This window comes from Plectropomus leopardus, chromosome 20 (assembly GCF_008729295.1).
Source record: "Plectropomus leopardus isolate mb chromosome 20, YSFRI_Pleo_2.0, whole genome shotgun sequence".
NCBI lineage: Eukaryota > Metazoa > Chordata > Actinopteri > Perciformes > Serranidae > Plectropomus > Plectropomus leopardus.
In genome coordinates this window covers 10,300,504-10,319,005 of record NC_056482.1, presented here as the reverse complement: position 1 = coordinate 10,319,005, position 18,502 = coordinate 10,300,504, and the positions used below count along the sequence as shown (strand labels likewise).

General features: G+C 41.2%; 1 protein-coding gene across 1 annotated transcript in view; it reads right to left on the bottom strand.

Annotated features, from left to right (window-relative positions):
• The window catches only part of dym (dymeclin), a 67,193-nt gene that overhangs the window by 10,420 nt on the left and 38,271 nt on the right, over positions 1–18,502 (bottom strand). The window contains exons 15-16 of the mRNA XM_042509808.1: positions 7,017–7,199; positions 3,619–3,732 (exon numbers count right to left, since the gene is read on the bottom strand). Coding sequence (XP_042365742.1) covers positions 3,619–3,732; positions 7,017–7,199 — 297 coding nt within the window. The remainder of the gene's footprint in view (positions 1–3,618; positions 3,733–7,016; positions 7,200–18,502) is intronic.

Genomic DNA, 18,502 nt, shown 5'->3' with positions numbered 1-18,502 from the left:
AATTCCTGTTTATATGCGAAAATGCCTCGTTTCAGTTTAGTGCTGTCTGGTTGTGTAACATTACATTTTTTAAATCGTGATTAATTGTAGAATTTTCAGAGTTAGTCCAGATTAATCTTGTTTTTTATTCATGTTTTCAATACCACTATTTTGCATTTAAAAACAGTTATGAAGTCCATATTGACACTGTTGTATGAACCTCGTGTTTTAATTTGATCATGCCAAGTTATTTTAAATATTTAGATTGAAGTATATTCATGTATGCACGATTAACTAACTGTCTGCACCACCACACAACAATAAAACTCCTGCGCTTTCAGACTTCTCTGCAGAGTTCTCAGAGAGAGGACAGAACCCAAAACACAGAGAACGTTTCTTTAGCCAGATAAGTGTTGACATGGCTACAACTTCAGGAATTCAAATTTCAACACATCAGTTTAACCGTTTGTTAACTTATAGAGCATTCTCTGACAAGAAACAGTGCTTCTGTTAGGTGTGAGACTGACCACAGGAAAGACCTTCACCAATAAAAAAATGAATATCATGCTCAGACTGAACTTGTGTTTGTTTTTTAGAGAGGAATCCTGGCATTCTTATTGTTAGCCCTCTTCATGCACACACACACACACACACACGGCTGATTGAGACACCAATACTCTCTCTGGGAGCTTTCACTGAGTAATTACCAGCTTATCGATGATTCCACACAACATTAATCCAACCAATGGATTTTCGCATTGGGAGCTGTATAGCAGAATGAGCTCATAAAGACGAAGGGAAGCGGGAGATGGAGGGACAGCGGTATGTTTGAGCGATGATACCATCAAGCGGCAGGGACTTCTCCCCGAGGAGACATCGCCCAGATATACTCTTCGCTTCATGTCACCCTGTAGAGCTGGAAAGCACTCAGGTGTTGGAAAGTCAATGTGAAACTCAACAACACTGCACAGAAACAAAGACTGGCACACATGGCTGCACTCATCGACATAAATAGTGACACACACACACACATACAGTAAACACAGAGCCTCTTCCATACTAACATGTTTCTATTTTAAAACAGCCATTTAAAACAAAAAAAAAATCTCAGTACAAACAAATGTTTTAACAACTTTTCACAAATAAACTGTGTCCATACTGACATGCCTAAAAAATGCATATTACATTCACAAACACTGGGTATGCAAATGCCGATGTAAACAGGCAGAAAATGACTCTTAATTCTGCAGCTGGTTGCTAAGTTACAAACAATACTACGGAGATGGCAAAAAGTAAAACCCGAGATGTCTTTGCTGGGACCAACAACAGGTGGAACTGGTAAAACAAACTGTTGCAAACAACAACAAACAACGTATTGGTGGAGGAGGTTATAATAATGTACCTTTCAAAGTCAGCAGTGTTGTAGACGGCGTCTGAGAGGCCATTAGCTACATTTTGACATATGGACGGAGAATTCTTTTCACTTTGCTATATTATCGATTTATTCCACTTCACCATTTTTAAAAATGTCTTCCTCATCTCATATATAATTTGGACTATGCTACACTGCCCCACGATTGCTGGTGGCACTGCTCCATTTTGTCTGTATCTGTAAGCTTTCAGAAAAACATGCACAATTCCGGGCAAAATGAATACAGAGTACAGACAGAAAGCTCCATTTGTGTCCGTATACTCATCTAACATTGAGCATAAATGAGTCCTAAGATTGTTAAGGGGGTGGAAAACAGATTAGGAATAATCGAAAAGCAAATATGGCTATGCATTAAGATTGGCATTGGGAGCATTCTCCATCGCTGCAGGAAGCAATGACAATGGAAAAGGAGCACCCACACAAGAAGGATAACATCCCAAAAGGTGTGTAGGCCTGGCTATATTTTTTTGGCTTGAACTGTTGTGACTGACAGGATCCAACTGGGAAGCAGACGTGGGTGTCTGCATAATCCTTTTCAAAAGGCTTTCAGCCCATCCAGACTAAAATGCTAACCCGGAGTTTACTAACTAAAACAGCGTAAGCAGCCTTTTCAAAGATCTCTGTTGTTTGGGTTCCAAAAAACTGGAGTAGTGTAGACGCTTAGCATAAATGCAGCAATAGTTACTTGTTTTAAAATGAAAGCGTATTAGTGTGGATGCAGCTCCAGTAAATTTACTCAAGTACAGTACTCAAGTATAATTCTGGGGTCCATTTTCTGCTTATTTTATACTTTTACTCCACTACAATTCAGACAAAAATACTTCACTTTTTAATCCACGAAATTTATTTGACAGTTGTAGTTACTCTGCAGATAAAGATTAATAATTAAAAAAATCTATCTAATTGAGTATCTATAGCATATACAAAAAGTATCTGTATATATCTTACAACAGGCTCCACAGTTACCATCTTCAACATTGAAGTGATGAACACATTAATGCATCACTATTTTTAATCCAATAATATAATATACATGACTTTAAAATGGACCATTATGTATAATGAGTACTTTTACATTTTGTACTTAAAGTATATTTCAACACTAGTAGGCAATTTTGTACTTTTACTTAAGTACAATGTTGACTGTGGGACTTTGACTTCTAATAGAGTACTGCTCCACTCTGGTATTGCTACTTTTACCTAAGTAAAAGGTCTGCGTACTTCCTCCACCACCAGTTAACACACGCAGACAAAAAGGATGACACACACTCTTACACCCCATACACACATATTCCAGCTACAGCTGACAGAATGCGTGTGTGCGACAGGTACAGCCCCCTCGCTGAAGGACATGGCAGGGTTATCCACATGGCTCCGTGTGTGATTCTACTGCTCTATGGTCGATGGCTACATTAACGCTCCAAGGTGCCGAATGAGAGCGAGACAGAGAGAGCACATGGACTCGTGGCCGCGCACCATCCCTCTTCCACATCGGCTAGCGAGACAAATGCCTCGCAGCCAGCCGCCAAGTATAGAACATGAAACACATGATGAAACATGCAATTAAGAGCTTCTGTGCTGGTGAGGAGCGGAGTGGGGAGACCGCTGGTTACATATTTCCTCACTGATTAATGGAGGAGCGCTGGGAAGGGCGGGGGTTAGCGAACCCGCCAGGAGTGTTGGGAGTGTTGGGTAACGAGGCGCGGTGGCAGATTTATGCCCCCCACCCCCTTCCCCCAATCTTACGTGCCCGTGACAAAGTGCCCCCTAGCCCCCCATCCCATCTCCTTGAAATACCATTACATGTTCGCATGCAGCAGGCCGGCGGAGATGGAATGAAGATGGGCATTAATGCTAATGAGAACTGGGCTTTAGCCTTTTGTCTCATGTCCCATTGGCTCTTTCCCTCTTTCCCTCACCACCAGTCCATATCCCCATCAGGCACCTCTCCCTCTCTCACCTGTCCAGACAAACTAATTCTCTTTCCTTCACCTTCCAAGCACCAATCCACCATAACTCGCAGCCTCTGACAACACACTGCACCCTCTACACATGAACCTTGATGTCCAATATGTCCCACTTCTTTTCTCTTCAGCCAGGCTCATATTTCATTGTTGCTCGTCTCCTGGCTTGCCCATTACATCCATCCCCCTGCTGTGCATCTGTGTGTGTGTGTGTGTGTGTGTGTGTGTGAGAGAGAGATTTACCTTCAGTCTGTCTGTGGGCAGCGCCTGGGCTCCTTTCATGATGACTTCCTGAACCCTCTCTACAGACAGGTCACTTCCCGCCTGCTCCAGACGCTGACTGAAGAAGCCGATCACCTACAAGGTCACATGAAAGTAAATGGCCAATCACAATGCAGAACCCAAATTTGCTCAACACCAACCCCTCCAGGATTTTGTGACAGTTTGCAAAAGTTAACTCAAAGTCAGCTAGTCCCTGTGAATTCTGCGCAACCTTGCAATCTTATCCAATCTCCACAACTTTACCAGAACTTTGGTGAGGCTAACCAGGCAGAGAGAGCAGGAGGAGAGTAGCTCGCTGAGACGGTCCTTATGTGGCAGAAGCAGCTGACTGTCCAAGATCAGCTGTTACCAATTACCCCCTGACCCCCAACCATCACAACTGATTCTTACTTTGTGGAATACAATGAATGCTCATTATAATGAGCTCTGTGACAGCATTACAACTATGCTGCCACAATGCTTAGCTGCCGCAAACTCACCGCAAACTCACCTTTTCTCAGGGTTTGCCCTGGGAATAATTTTTGATAGTAACCATTCCTAGTAAAGGCAAAAGTCAGTTGGTAAAGTGGGAATAGGACTTAATATAAACCATCAAATGTAAAATATCATAATCACAAAATGTTTGTATTTTTCTGTTTATGTACAAAAAATAAAGACGATGATCAGCAATATCATTATACTATTGCCACATTTCTCAAGTATGAGCACTGGATTCATTAATCCAGTATGTGCCCCAGCTCTAATCTAAATCTTCCACCATTTAATCCTGCTCCTGTTTCTTAGCACACAGGATCTCATGTCATCTTGATCCCATTGAGGTTTAATATCAACTCCCAGTTCCGTCATGAAGCTCTTTGACTCCTCTAATCCTGCTGTTTGGAGCTGTCACATTGATGTTGCAGCAGCCACACCCTATATGATGACACTGGCTGCAATATGAAGATCTAAGTTAGAACAAAGTGGCACTGCTACATATAGAGGAGTTCGTTCTGTAAACAGTAACAGTGGTGTATGTTCCAGCTTTAACACTACATGTTGACAGAAAAACAAGCTATCTGAGACCGCATTTAGCTGCTTTTGCATCAAAAGCCAACAAGATGTGTCCATGGGTTGTCATGTTTCCTAGCAACAGTAAGTTGCTCCGAAAATGGGTCTATACTATGCAGAGATACAAAGCTGCATATAGTATAATTAAACTGGCAATGATATGACAATAATGATTGAGAATCTTTACAAATAAGTGGTTCAAAGTTGTAAAAAAATGCCTTGAAACTGCATAAATTCTGACTACAGGATCTGATTTTGTATAGCAGCAATACCACATATGTATATTGTATATATACATATGTATTGTTTATATTGTATATATGTATATTGTATGTGTGTATATGCTTGCATCTATGTGTATGTATGTGCATTTGAGCAAATTTTGCTTTTATTTAAGAGGGATCTCCCCCCTTGCTTTTTAATTTGTTTAAGATTTGTTTTTGGTTTATTTTAAGCGTGTTTTGTGTCCAGTGGACATTTAAATATCATTTTGTTTTCTGTGCTCTTCAAAAGAAACAAAGATAAAAAAGTAAATAACAACAACAACAAAACCCTCTATGAATTCTGCTTTTACAGAGTGTATAACCTCTACACCAAATTCAAAATGCTATGAACATAGGCTTGGCTAATATGCCTGCAGGCTACATACTCAGAAAGTGCATACATATAGTATTTCATTTTACAAATTCACCATAGGGTTAGAGCATGTTTCATCCCACTTAAAATGAACACTTCAATGGAGCTCAAATTATCTGATGCCTTCTGGGTTTAAGCCCAAAAAGAGATCAAGCAAACTGTATTTTGCGTTTCCACTGCTGTGCTAGCTCCTTCCCTGGAGAAATGTATGATATTTGATCATTAAAAAAAAAAAGGAAAAACTCTAGGTATTACTGATTCTTTTTAATGCTTCTTTTTTGTCAAACCAACAGAGAAAAATGCATCTACAGGCAATGTTTTCTCTGCTCGCGCTCTGTGGTTGCTTTAGAGCTCAAACACACCAGAACCTACATATGTACTGCGTGTGTGTGTGTGTGTGTGTGTGTGTGTGTGTGTTTCTCTATCTAATAGTAATCTCTTCATTAACTCTGAAGGCCTCCCATATGGGGTTAATTTAGAGGAGCAAAAAAGCAGCCCCTCATCCTGAATCTCATGCTCACACACACGGATTTGCAAGCATAGGGAAGGCTTCGGAGAATAGCCTCAGGGAGACTGACTTAACTGAGGGATTCTAGATAGCATGCTTCCCTCATACTTATGGATAACAGCAAAACCCATGGCTATGTATGCAGCAACCCCCATCCTTCACACTCATGCACAACAAAGCTTCCTCTCCTCTCCTCTATATGACAAATACAGCTCTGAATGACAGCTTTCTGCCACACTCTTACTTCCTCCCCCAACACTCAATGAATATTTGACACACAGCCTCTCGACACAAGGGGACTGATTAATTCATCAATACCACTTAAGCTCACAGGGCTCGGCATGCCGTACAGTCCGACTGCACACCATGTTAACGATGCAGTTCGCATATGTTCCAGCGCTGCCTGGCTTTTCAAAACTTTCCCTGCAGACTGAGAGGACATTCAGGGAAAATCTGTGTAACCTTGATCTATGGAATAATTACCACAAATCAGCCACGAGGCAAAGGGTTCCCAGGCTTGAGCGTCTCTTATTTCACTTCTTATTTTTGAGTGACTATCAGGGAAAAAGTAGATATACTGCCACACTGTTGTGCGCCTCTGTGCACCAGTCAAGTTGCGCTTACAGTTTACTTCCATGTCTGTGAGCCATACTTTATGCACCAGTGAGCTACACAATCAGCACAGTTTCAAGGCTGGCATCCAAGATTCTTAAGTTATGGAAAAAATGAGGTCAGGGTGACCTTGAACTTTGACCACCAAATTATAATTAGCTTATCGTTAAATCCAAGTGAATATTTGTGTCAAATTTGAAGAAATTCCCTCAAGATGTTTTTGAGATATCACTTTCAAAAGACTGTGATGAATGCAAGGTCACCTTGACCTTGGCCTTTGACCACCAAAATCTAATAACTTCATCCTCTAGTCCACTGGAAGGTTTGTGCCAAATTTTAAAAAATGCCCTCAAAGGTTTAATTGAGATATTGGGTTCAAAAGAATGAGACAGGTGAGGACCCTTGACCTTTGACCTATGACCACCAAAATCTAATCAGCTCTTCATTGAGTCCTATTGAATTTTAGTGTCAAGGGGTCCTTGAGATATCACATTCACAAGAATGCGCCAGACATAAAGATGTACAGACATTTCGGAAACTAAAAATGTTGACTGACCGTGTCCAGGTTCTGCATGATGTCCTGGAAGGATGGGTGCGTCCTGAACTGCTCAAAGAGCTCCCTCTTGTAGAGCAGCGCATACACCAGGTTGGGGTTGTGGTGGAGAGAGTTGCACAAGCAAGAGTTGATGATTTCCAGCATCATGCGGATCACCTCCTCAATCACATTCAGGTCCTGTGCCTGAGGGGAGAGGGAGGATGTAAAGGTTAATTGGTTTCCCACTACACTGGTTTCACTTATAATGGTGTTTTTTAAATGATTGCTTCCTCATAGATTGATCAGCAGGGGGGAACATAGGGGTGGAGGAAATGGTAAGAGGAGGGAGAGAAGGATGAAAGTTGACAGCCAAGGTCCTAGTGAGGGACAGATAGGTGACCTTGTGTGCCACAGATCGGGTCACGTCATAGTCGGTTTCCTCTTTGGGCAAAGACAACTGTCGCTAAGTGACAGGTGACAGTATGAGAACAGAAGGGTGTGGGAACGATGGAGAGAAAGACGAGGGGGGTTGAGTGGATGACGTGATCAGTTATTTACAAAGTTCTTCACACAAAGTAGACTTGTCACAACTCAGAAATACAGATATAAAGCAGAGAAAACAACAGCTCAAAGCTGTAAAAGACAGGAATTTGTATATGTATGGGTGTGTTGTAGAGAGCTCACCTCAAATGTGTGTAAAAGGAGTAGTTTGACGTTTAGAGTAATACAACTTTTCGATTTCTCAGTTTCTAAGAATTTAATAAGAATCCATACCATGGCCGGTTAGCATAGCTTAGCACAAAGACTGGAGAAGGAGGGAAGCAGCTATCCTGGCTCTGTCCAAAGATGATAAAATCTGCCAAACATCCCATCTAGCCACCTGGATCCACTTAAGTATTAAGGCTGTGACACACCAAGCTGACATCCCAGAACTAGCAGCGGCAAAAAAACCCTGATGCATTGCCCTAATGTAGCCGTGTCTCTGGCCAAAAAGTTGCACAGGAATAGACCAAACTGAGGGCCAATAAGTATGTAAGTTCTGCGCCTCCATGAGAGGAGACACCCCTCCATACCAGAACAATACCATAACAGTATTCATTCAAAACAGGAAACGAAGACCGCCATGACGCTTGTTAGACAGTTAGCACATTAACAACACAACACAATATTGAAAGAACAAAGCATATTTACAATGAACTACGACACAAACCATCAGGAAATGTTTCTGCTAAAGAGCTCAAACAATCTTACCGTATATAACAAGTTTGTTTCAACCTCACTCCCTCTTAAACTTAGCTGTTTGTTTACTTCCCCCCGAGTGATTTCATTCACCAACAGGCTCCACGGATTGATTCAACATGCTGAATCGCCTGAAAAAAAGCCGATGAGGGTCGACGTGGGCTGGGGGCACTTGTCGTCTGCCCAATATTGACCGTAGGCTTGGTGTGTCATGGCCTTTAGGACACACTGAGCCGATGGTCAGCTGGCAGTCAATGTCAGGCTGTTGGTGAGCATCTACCGCCCTAGTTTTTGCAGTGTATTCCACACCGTTGGCACTAGTCAGAGCTTACTGCCAGTTTTTTTGGCCAATTCAGCATGTTAAATTGTCGTTGGAGACGGTGAATCTTGTCAGTGAATGAGATCACTCTGATTGGCATTTCGGCTCAGTTCACAAGAAGAGAAATGGAAGTAAGGATAGCCAACAAATGACTAAAGTCAAGAGGGCGTGAGATTGACATAAAGTTGCTATATTAGATGAGATAATTTTTTAGGCACAGACCTCTTTAGCAGAAGCGACTGGTAACTTCGTGGTAATGTTTGCTAGACCACTGTGAATTTTCTTTTTTCTTTTAATATCACTTTGTGTTTGCTAACTAGTGTCTTGAATCCATCCTGTCAGACCTCCAGTTTTAGTTTTTGATAACAATTACAGACTGCCGCCGCCTGCCGGTATGGGACGTTGTATCCTTTAACGCAGGTGCACAATGCACATGCCAATTTTGCTGTTGACTGTAGTCTTGTGTTCAAGAGTATCTTCTTGGCCAAGACATGAGCGATGTGGGGTGACGCAACAGTGGGCCTTTGAGACCACTTGTTCTTCGATGCAGGTTTGGTTTGTCTGGGTCTCAGACATATTAATGCAAAAACCTGAGACACACAGCAATATCTTAGTATCTAATGTGACCTGACAGACTGAATATAATTCCCAACACAGGCTGACTTTTTGGTTAGAGTAGTCAGAAGAACACATAGAAGTACCAGTTTATTAGGTACACCTGTATACTGCAAACCAATCAAATATAGCCATTCAATAAATCCTACGTTCACGAAGCTTAAGTTTTACCAACACTGTCAGAGTCAGAGTGTGCTTGATAAGAAGAAGTCTGAAGAAAATGTCACTTGAAACTTCACTTGTGGATATGCTAATAAAATGCACTTGAGGGAGCTACAGTGTGCGGACCTTTCTTCATGTTGTTTATCGCTATGAAACCTTTGACCATTGTGCCAAACTTGTAGCTCTTAAAATACTTCACCTCCAGCCATACATCAATACTTTAAAGGAGTTTTGGTAGTTTCAAGGAAATCTTTTTTCTCATAATTGTGGATCTCTGAGCAGCAAGGTAAAATCTAATCAGATCATCTGCTCTACTGCGGTTTAAGAACAGAGATTCTATCATGCATTGTTCTTCAGTTACTGTGCTCACAACAATGTGTCTACACAGACAGACAGACAGACAGACAGATAGACAGACGCTGCCGTGACGAGATAACGTCCCACATGGCTTGTACCATTGTGGCACAAAAAGGAAACGGCAGATAGACTGTGGGAAAACGAATAATCTTTAAAGAGATAAAAAAAAAAAAAAACAGGCAGCCATGAATTGGCAAATACAGTTCAAGACATGATGTATGATCTCCTGTGGTGTGACAACTGCGGGCAGAGCGCTGCAAAATCTATCATGTACTGATGGTATTATAGATAAGATCCCAAGATGATGCAGCCAGTTTCCAAACCAATCTAAAAATACAAAACAATGCATAGTAATATGCTTCCTCTTGATGAAATCAAATACTACAAGCAAAACAGACTTGAGGTATGGTGTGCTTATTTTTCATTTGGCCAAAAGCAACCAAAAAAAAATAAAGACTGTCTTTTAAGAATTCACATCAAGTTTTAGAAATACATTTTCTCTGAGATGTGTCTACTCTATAAACATTATATCTATGTTAGGCAGAAGAGAGCAAAAAGACAACCGTGAGGAAGAAGCTGAGACTAAAATGCAGACTAAGAAAATGCAGGAGTCAAAGTAGCTTAGCTTAACGCGATGGTGCACTAATGAAATAAGTCCAATGGTAGAAAGATCAACACTGTAACACACACGGCAAAGAATCCTAACCCTGATCTGGCGTCTGTATGGTAGCAGGAACAGCATGACCAAGTCACACTGAAAAGCTGTACGCCTTTGAGTAAATCTGATAACTAACAGGACCGCAAGGCCCTGCAAAGAGTGGTTCATTCAGCTGGACATACAATAGGCTCTGCACTACTCTTCCTAACAGATATTTATAAGAGGTGTCATTCAGGATGCAAACCACCTGGATAACTGCCTTTTCTCCCCGCTGACGTCAGGAAGACGCCACCGGCAAGGCCAGCACTCAGCGACTCAGGATGAGCTTCTACACTCAGACCACGAGGATCTTAAATGAAGACACTGTCTAAGATTGGCCCCCCAATCATTTATGAGCCTTTTCTTTAATCTACAAATTCAAGGAACTGACAGGATTAAATCTGTCAGTACCTCTATCTTATATGATTTTATGTGAACAATAAATTGACTGATTGATTGGTTAACTGACTGACTGACCAAATTCCCCCCTATTCACATAAACATGTGTTTATAAGAACGCCCTACACTTGCAATGTTGAAGGATTCTGAAATAAATAAGCTGACCAGTTCAGCCAGTTGGTCCCAAAACTTGAATCACTATATCGTCTTCTTACACTACTTCTTATATTATTTTTATTGGCTTTTATTTGCTTGAGGCCGCTCACTTTTATTCCTTTTAGTGCTGTTATTGTTCCCTGAGTTCCTGCCTTTGCTTTGTCTGTCAAAGCACTTTGTAAACACCTGTTTTTAAAGGTGCTACATAAATAAAGTTATTATTATTATTATTATCATCATTATATTGCCTTAGGCAGTACTCATCAGCAGCTTCCTATGAGGTTACATCCTGCCTTATTTCAAGTTTGAAAATTGAGAAAATATTTCCCTGGAAGTACTTCAATTCCTGTCAAACATATTAGAATAAGTTGTGGAGCAAGCTGTTTTAATTTCTAATGTGTAGATGTACAAATTAGTAAAGTTTTATGATAAAACAACAGATTTCCTCTGCGCTATGAGACAAATTTAAAACCTTAGAAAGTGTAATAAAGAACATTTATAAACACTGTTCAGCCACGTGTTACCATGGGAAAACAACTTTAATTGAATAGAATATGGGCTGTTATGTATGACTTATTCGCAGGGCTTCATGACAAACATTACTGTTCTGATGACGACCTGTTTTGACCAAGAATTTGCTAATACCGGCTGAAACCGGATTCAAAACAGCAGCTCAGAGAGACTGCATCGGCAAGCTGATTGGAAGCTGAGATTCCACCTCCAATCTGGGCTAACCATCTGTAACAGAACTGCATGTGGTAGCATTTTATATTCCATCTTCGGTGCCCTGCTTCGGAAACAAATCTTTATCTTATAAATAACTTTGCTTGCTGTGTGGCCTTTTTTTTTTTTTTTTTTTTTTTTGCTGTAACCACACATACATTCAGTCTTACGCACATGAACACACACAATCAGCCCCTGAAAGTAGTCAGGGGGATTAGGATGGCTGTAAATAACTGTATTCTGTGTTCTGTTGACCATGAATCAGGCTTGCCACACAGATGCAATAATGCACTGCATTGATTTCCAGAGACTGGCGGACAAAGGTGTGTGGCGGTGGTGTGGAGCCCTAACAGGCAGACCTGAAGAGGCAAGTTGAAGGTAGGAGAGCCGGCTATAATGAGGATTGATTGTGCGTCTGGAAGCAGAAGTGGCTCTCTGGGCTCGACTCCACTGCCTAGCTAGACCTACTTCGCTCTGTTCTGCCGTGGCAGGCCATAATTAGACAGAAAGCAGGGACAGATACGGGAGACAACTGAGTGGGAGGAAGAGGAGGCAGAGGAAGGAAGACAGCAACAAAAATGGGAGCATAGAAGAAGAGAGCAAGAGGGGGTGGTTGATGGAGAAAGTGAACGCAATGAAGAGAAGACAAAAGGAGGAGATGAAGGCAGAATGGGAGTGAGGGATGCCTAGTGTGTTTGTTCTCGAGCTCTGCACCCAGCTTAATGAGATTAGCCTGGCAGGAAAAAAATGCCACACTGGGGAATTCAGGTCACATGAAAATAGGCTAGCTAGACGTCTGCCTGGCCCTGTGTGTATGTTTGTCAAGTGGATGAGATTAAGAGGTCCATGGTCTACTTGAAACCCAGAGAGGATTTAAATATATTGGCTCCTCCTCTTCCACTTCCCACTCTTGCATTTGTTTTCCCAAAAATGCACCCGCGAGTCAGCCCAAAAAACACCTGACATGTGTTTGTATGACTGCATGAAACCATTACAGCCTCTTTTTTTTCTCCCTCTCCCCTTCCTCATTTTTCCCCCTCAACTCCTCTTTTTCTGCTCCCTCTCCTCCAGTCATGTGCTATTTTCCAGCCTCCTGCATTGTCATTTAGTCACAGCCGCTCATGCCGCTATTTAATGTCTTCTCTCCACCCAGGAAAACACAGGCCTCAGACATGAGCTGTATCATTAGTTTCAATGATCCTGCCCCAATTTTACTGGTTTCACCGTTTACACTAACAGAAAGACTACAAGTGTGCGCCTTTGTGTGTGCGTTTCCATCTGTCTTATTCTGCTGCTAATTCGTTAGCATGCAGAGCGCAAATCTGTTATGTCTGCAGGTGTGTTTGACCTTTGCTATCCGTCTGACAAGGAAAATTATAGAGTTTGCAGATGCAATGAGCGACTGGGAAGGACATTGCCGGCACTACACTATCCGTTGTGTGTGTGTCTAGCCGTCCTATCATACTCACGCCTGTTTTTGTGCATGTTTGTGTGTGTGCGCACTGGGTGTTTAGAGACACAGACATGTAAATCCCTGTAAAGTAGGTGCTGGCATCATTAAACCAATAGCTTAGTGATTCCCTGGCTGGCCCCGCTGCTCACTGTGGGCTGTTGCAGGGCAGACAAACCAGACATATTAAGAAAGAACACTGACAAAGACGATAGCACGCAGAGATAAATACAAGCAGATATGCAGAGAGATAAACAAAAAGAGTTCAAAGCCGCACCTAAAAGACATATGTTTTCAGAATAAAAACTATTCAACAGAAATTCAAAAGAATCTTTGCTTTTTTTTATCCTTTGTGCAACATCATTATTGGGAAAAAAGAAGGAAGGCTTGTGTAAGAAAGACAGACGATGGAAAGCATAAAGAGAAGAAAAAAACTACCACGTAGACAGACAGGGTCAGACTGGCTGAGTAGCAGCAGTCTGCTCTGTCTTTTGGGAGTTTTTTTTCTAAATAGGTCATTGTCTGACCTGCATTATGGTACCACGGCCATGTCATAATCACAACATTTTGTGGAGCACTGTGCCCAGGTCAGCCTCTTATTACCTCACAGCCTCACAAAACATCCTTTGTTGCATGTATAGACACAGAGTGAGGCAAAAGACGTGTTTGCCTGCAGACCTACAGCACCAACTGCCAATCTATTTAGAAAAGACTGTTGGACAAGCGCTGCATCACTGTCTGTGTGGAGGGGAAGTCCAGCATATTTGCAGAAATACACCTTATTATGAGTTTTAAATAAGTACACTACCTCTCTGAGACATGGCAGGGGGGCAAAACAGCAGTAATGTCAATGGTGACACGGGCGATAATGATAAAAAAAAAAAAGATGATGCCAACAGCTGCAACAGCAGTCTTGCAGATAGGTGGGCAGCGCTAATTGATCCGCTGCTAGCTGTGCTCTGTTTTGCTGCACCCCGATCAGGAAAAGACCAGGGCACAGCGGGGCTGCCCTAATTACCATTTGGAAGAAGACAATCATTAGGACCCAAGAACACCTGCTGCCTGCAGGGGAGGCACTCCTACTGACCGGGAATAAATGCAGAAAGAGTCAGAGTGAAAGAGAAAGCGAAGATAAGAGGTGGACATATATAGAGAGAGACTGGTTAACAAGTAGACTAACAACTAAGTGTAGCATCGTCTTTATTTTGCAGGTGAGGAAAAAATGTGGGAGATAAGAGACTACAAAGAGGGTGAGTGAGTAAGTCAGCTCTCAGCAGGACACGGACTTAATGAGAGGAACACAAGGGGACAGACTTATATTGAGACTGAGAGGACAACATTATGAGCAACATAAATAAGTGGCATAAGTCTAAGAGGTTACAAGAACTTGTGAAGCTCGACCTCATTATAGATTATTTTATTCAGTGTTAGCACAAAAGACCACCAAAGACTTGGCTATGGTTCTGTTAGCACTGGTGAAAAACCTTAGTGGGTGTTCAAACCAAAAACAGTCCTGTATTAATTGGGGTGTGTTGCCTCAGGTACCAGTGGGACAAATAAAACATTATTTAAAAAGTCCAGTTTGATGGGGCACCCCATGTACAAAGGCTATGTCCTTGCTGCAGTGTCTGGGGGTTCAAGTCCAACCTCAGCCCTTTGCTGCATGTCTTCCCCTCTCTCTACCCTCTTTCACTCAAATAATCTGTCCTATCAAATAAAGCTGAAAAGACAAAAAAATAATCTTAAAAAAAAAATAAGTCCAGTTTGATCCCTGAGTTTTTGGCCTATGAGACACCAAGGTCCAATTTCAATACCCTCCTTGGCTGTACCACTTAACCCTCACCTCTCTGATTTGCATGTTTACGACAAGGGCGAGGCTGTTGGGATGCTTGTTGGGGTAGAGAAGAAGGGTGAGTCTTTAGGGCTACATGGTCGTCCATGGGAGGATTTTCCAAAGGCACACCCCAAAGAAAGTGTTATGAATAATCATTAAAATATCGTCAAGATGGTATTAGGATGTAGAATGTTTTTGTCGTTAATAAAACTGATTTTACAGTTATGATAAGAAGGGGGCTGATCAGATCAGATCGATTTCTAAGAGGAGTGCTGCATGCGAATGCAAACTTTCAATGCACTTGCCGTTCTTCTGCTCCATCTGTGCCCAGAGTGCGCTCTGCACTCCGACAGTGTGGTGCTATAAATAACCGAATAGTAAATAAATTCAAACATCACTCCAGATGAACGGTCCAGCTCCAAAAATAGAAAATCTATTTGTGGCAGCAGATGCTTTAATCATGACAGGCTGTCACAAATAAATGAAACACTGATAGTATGTTAGGTTAATGTCATTTCACTGTATCATGGTCCTTTTCATAATGCTGATGTTTTGGTAGCTAGCTAACTAACATTACTACGTCATTGCAAATTTGTGCATGACACGCCAGCATTTTGACATATTTCCATGTTGAAGCCCCCTTTGATGCCCAAAATTTAACTTAAGTCCAGCAGCAAAGTTGATGCACTATTACCGCTCCTCTATCATCAGTGCAGATAGGCGCATCAGTTGCTAACATTAGCCTGCAGAGTAATACCAGTGGCCTGGTAATGAGGCAGTATTCAGTTTTGTTTGATGACTTGGTAGCGTGAAATTTAAGTTGGGAACAAATCGTGGGCATCCATGCTTTCATTATAAGATAACTGAAAAATGTCTTTGTGATAATGCCATTATTGCCACTGTCACGTCTGTATGTGAACGCCACCTACATCTACTGATGATGCAACAGGGTCTTAAAGGGTTGTCCTATTTCATAGAGATTTATGGATTTGTGGATTTACACAACTACCCCATGCAAATTTGCACTCAAAACATGGGGAAGGGGTAATCATTTAAAAAATAATATAAAATAAATAAACAGAAATTAATAGAGCCCAAATGAAGACGAGGACGTATTTTTGCTACTCTGCAAAGTTGTCTCTGCAGCAATTATTTTGTCTTTCATCATGGCAATTGCAATGTAAACAGCAGAAGTATGAAGTTCACGTTACTAAATAATCTAGCAGGAATGTGCGCTGGCATGTATTTGATTGGCCAACACAAGCAAACAGAGAGCAGAGTGTGTACATTCATAAAACATCTGCAGGCAAAGGCAAAAGTTACACTAAAGATCTACATATTGAAGTGATGGCATCTGTTAGATAGAAACATTGCTGATACTGGAGAAGTGAGGAAAATGCAAGTTTGACGGTTGCAAGCTGCTTCTCACTACATCAGCGAAGAAGATAAGATAACGAGCCACAGTCTTCAACGGCAGGCATATACATTAAAGGTTTAAAATGGTATGAAACTGTGAAACGTTAAATGTATAGGTGCCCTTTACCTCCCTCATTTCTCTCTCTGTCTTTCCCCTCTGGGTATTTTCACTTGAAATGAAAAAAATGCTCTGTGTGTGTGTGTGTGCACGTGTGTGTGCGTACCGTAATCTCTGATTTCAGGGGAAGCGGTATGATAATGTACATCAGACTTATGGGGGGAGTGGCTCTACATCAAAAGACTATAAGAAATGTGACAGGATATTTCACACTTCAATCAATTCCTGCTTTCAGGTAAACTGTGTTTGAAGGGAGAAACTGATCTCTGCCCTTGCACATTACGTTGTCCCAGACTCTCCATCAGCACCGTGGAATTAAAGGAAATGGACATGGGTAAAACTGGTGGCAGGGCGATCAAACTGCTACGTTTAACAACCTCAGAGACTGAGAGGTAGAAAATAAATGAGATTCCCATTTGTGATTGCGCCAAGTGGAGACTACGCTGAAGACAGATAGTCAATTTATATAAAATATGCTGAGGGGATCAGGAGGACGAAAAAGTATGGAAAAGGAGCGAGGAGCTGAGGAACACATAACTGAGGTAATACAATTTGCACTTTTTTCTAGCAAAGGCAACACTTTCCTTTCCTCTAAGGTCCACTATTTAGCATCTAAAAGCAGTAAACTTTTTAAAATGGTTTACAACTCAGTCGTGAGCAGATGTAAGTGTTTATTACTTTATTTGTCTACTACTATAACTCCTCCTGTGGGCAGCCACAGGTGGAGGATGCTGTGTAGACATTTAATGAATGTCAATACAGTGAAACACAGAAGTAATAATATGAATGAGGTGTCTTCATAGTTGAAGTTGTCATTTTTGACAAATACTGTAATAAACACGGAAAATGCCCTTATAGCTGCTTTAAGATAAGATAATCCTTTAATATTCCCGCAGGAAAGGGGAAAACGAGAAGCAAAACCAGAAGAAGAGAAAAACAAAATGCAGGGTATAATAAAAAGTACGCAGTAAAAAAAACTGAACGGTTGAATGCACACATTTACATAGGAAATATTAATATTGCACTGTTTGATTTACATAAATATTACACATGAGTGATGACTGTCAGTTTTGGTATGCATGGTCTACTGGGAGCAGAGCTGATTTTAAAAGTCTGACAGCAGCAGGAAGGAAGAACCTGCAGTATCTCTCTTTTACACACTGTGGGTGAAGCAGCCTGTCACTGAAGGAGCTGCTCAGTGCTGTCAGAGTGTCCTGCATAGGGTGGGACATGTTCTCCTTTAGGGATGATGGCTTAGCTATCAAGCCTAACATTCTCCAAACTCAAACCCTAACAGGGAGCCAAATGAATGGCTTGTGTCATTAAGACTAACATTTTTATTTCTTAAATTCCATTAATATTTTCAACAATTAGTCCCTGTTGTTTGATTTAAACATTCAGTTTTATTGTTACATTACGTTGTTTAATTTAATCCAGTTTCCAGATGCTTTTGCCGTCCACTAACCTAATGCTACATTACTGTGCATTATAAACTGTTCATTCAATGTTTAGACCCTGCTTGAAAAATGCTAAATCGTGTGAATACGGCAAATGGGTGTTATATTTTAAAAAAATCACTCCCTGTACAGTTGTCATGAATGTTTAAATTAGCTTTAGCTTTAGAAACAGATTTTTGTTGGGGTTTTTTTCCAGGATATAAACATATTTATTTCTGTTGTAAAGTTGGACATTTTAACCTGGGGGTCTTTGGGAATATACTCCATTTTGTAGCCAGCCTCAAGACAGCCATTCAAGGAACTGCAGTTTTTTGTATACTTCAGCACTGGCTTCATTTTTCAGCCTTAGAGGTTGCTGCTTGATACAAACTGAGCTCTTCATGGGACCTTGAAGGCTGCATTAATTTATTAGTGTGTACGAGTATGTTTGAGTCATCGACTGACATTGTAAAACACATTCAAAGCAATGAAAAAATAAAGACAATAAAATTAATTTTCTGGTTCAAATGATTTGTTCACTCATATACTTCAGAGACCTTACAGAAATCATCAAAATACACAGTTT